This window comes from Borostomias antarcticus (genome assembly GCF_949987555.1).
Source record: "Borostomias antarcticus genome assembly, contig: scaffold_108, whole genome shotgun sequence".
Classification (NCBI taxonomy): Eukaryota; Metazoa; Chordata; class Actinopteri; order Stomiiformes; family Stomiidae; genus Borostomias; species Borostomias antarcticus.
In genome coordinates, this window is record NW_028175623.1 from 305,244 (window position 1) to 307,597 (window position 2,354).

A 2,354-nucleotide genomic window follows, 5' to 3' on the forward strand; every position below is an offset into this window, starting at 1 on the left:
AGCTAGCTCATTGACTTGGCTGGGTCTGTTAGTTAGCTAGCTCATTGACTTGGCTGGGTCTGTTAGCTAGCTAGCCTCATTGACTTGGCTGGGTCTGTTAGCTAGCTAGCTCATTGACTTGGCTGGGTCTGTTAGCTAGCTAGCTAGCCTCATTGACTTGGCTGGGTCTGTTAGCTAGCTAGCTCATGTAATCGACCAGGTCCATCTGAACTTGTGAGTTACACTCTTGGTTTGGACTGCATGCCTTGTGTTTCTCAAGGTCTGTGGACATGGCGTCGCTACTGGGGACAGAGTCGGGGTTAAGCCCCGCTGGGGAGGCCGTGGTGCCCGGCTGCATGTTCCCTGACCGGGGAGGAGGAGAGGACCCGTCCGCCTGCATGTTCGCTCCGGACCGGGGAGGAGGAGAGGACCCGTCCGGCTCAGGGTGCTTCGAGGACGGGGAGGAGGCCAACGGCGAGGCCGGGGATCACTTAGACTTCACCAGCAAGGTAGGCCGCAGTCTGGATATAGCGATGTTGTTTCGGTCACTGCCACATATATTCATGAGTTACTAGTGTTTTATTTTAACACAAATCATTGTTAGTAAAAGCTGCCAGTTTTAGACGCCATATTAATACATTGTAAACACGGAACACGTTTAATTTGGTTCCCGTCAAAACATTCAATGAATGACACGTATGTCGCCATAGCGATCCAGATGGCAAAACCACACCAACACGACCTGACCCAGGATCTGACCCAGGATCTGACCCTACAGAGACAACCACACCAACCCACACCAACACGACCTGACCCAGGATCTGACCCTAGAGACAGAGACAACCACACCAACCCTAACCCACACCAACACGACCTGACCCAGGATCTGACCCTACAGAGACAACCACACCAACACGACCTGACCCAGGATCTGACCCTACAGAGACAGAGACAACCACACCAACACGACCTGACCCAGGATCTGACCCTACAGAGACAACCACACCAACCCACACCAACACGACCTGACCCAGGATCTGACCCTACAGAGACAGAGACAGAGACAACCACACCAACCCTAACCCACACCAACACGACCTGACCCAGGATCTGACCCTACAGAGACAACCACACCAACCCTAACCCACACCAACCCTAACCCACACCAACACGACCTGACCCAGGATCTGACCCTACAGAGACAGAGACAGAGACAACCACACCAACACGACCTGACCCAGGATCTGACCCTACAGAGACAGAGACAGAGACAACCACACCAACACGACCTGACCCAGGATCTGACCCTACAGAGACAACCACACCAACCCTAACCCACACCAACCCTAACCCACACCAACACGACCTGACCCAGGATCTGACCCTACAGAGACAGAGACAGAGACAGAGACAACCACACCAACACGACCTGACCCAGGATCTGACCCTACAGAGACAACCACACCAACCCTAACCCACACCAACACGACCTGACCCAGGATCTGACCCTACAGAGACAACCACACCAACACGACCTGACCCACACCAACACGACCTGACCCAGGATCTGACCCTACAGAGACAACCACACCAACCCTAACCCACACCAACACGACCTGACCCTACAGAGACAACCACACCAACACGACCTGACCCAGGATCTGACCCTACAGAGACAACCACACTAACCCACACCAACACGACCTGACCCAGGATCTGACCCTACAGAGACAGAGACAGAGACAGAGAGAGACTGCCCCTGTTAGCATGGCCCTGTGTTCCATAGCAGTTTAGGTACAGAAAAACATTCATTATGGGAACATGTCTATGTTCCCCGGGTCCTATGTTCTCCCCGAAAAAGGGTCCTATGTTCCCTGGGTCCTATGTTCCCCCCAAAAAGGGTTCTATGTTCCCTGGGTCCTATGTTCCCCCCCGAAAAAGGGTTCTATGTTCCCAGGTCCTATGTTCCCCCCGAAAAAGGGTTCTATGTTCCCCTGGTCCTATGTTCCCCCCAAAAAGGGTCCTATGTTCCCCGGGTCCTATGTTCCCCCCAAAAAGGGTCCTATGTTCCCCGGGTCCTATGTTCCCCGCGTTCTATGCTCCTCGGGTCCTATGTTCTCCCCGAAAAAGGGTTCTATGTTCCCCGGGTCCTATGTTCCCCGGGTCCTATGTTACCCCCGAAACGCTAAAGAAACACGTGATTATGCCATCATGTTAATGCCAAAAGGGGCAGATTATGCACCTATTTTAGAAAGGTTGCATTTCATATCAAAATGTGCGAGGCTTGCATTTCATGCCCGCATTATTTCACATCAAGTTGATGTTTCACAAAAATGTTGCATGTTAACTTGACATGGCCTAGCCTGTGATGCGCA

General features: G+C 52.6%; 1 protein-coding gene across 1 annotated transcript in view; it reads left to right on the plus strand.

The window, feature by feature from the left end:
* Positions 1-261: 261 nt before the first annotated feature.
* Positions 262-2,354, plus strand: part of LOC311329428 (GTP-binding protein 1-like) — a gene marked incomplete at its 3' end in the record, with an annotated part of 78,100 nt that continues 76,007 nt past the window's right edge. Inside the window, exon 1 of the mRNA XM_084463277.1 lies at positions 262-488. Coding sequence (XP_084319403.1) covers positions 270-488 — 219 coding nt within the window. The 5' untranslated portion in view covers positions 262-269. The remainder of the gene's footprint in view (positions 489-2,354) is intronic.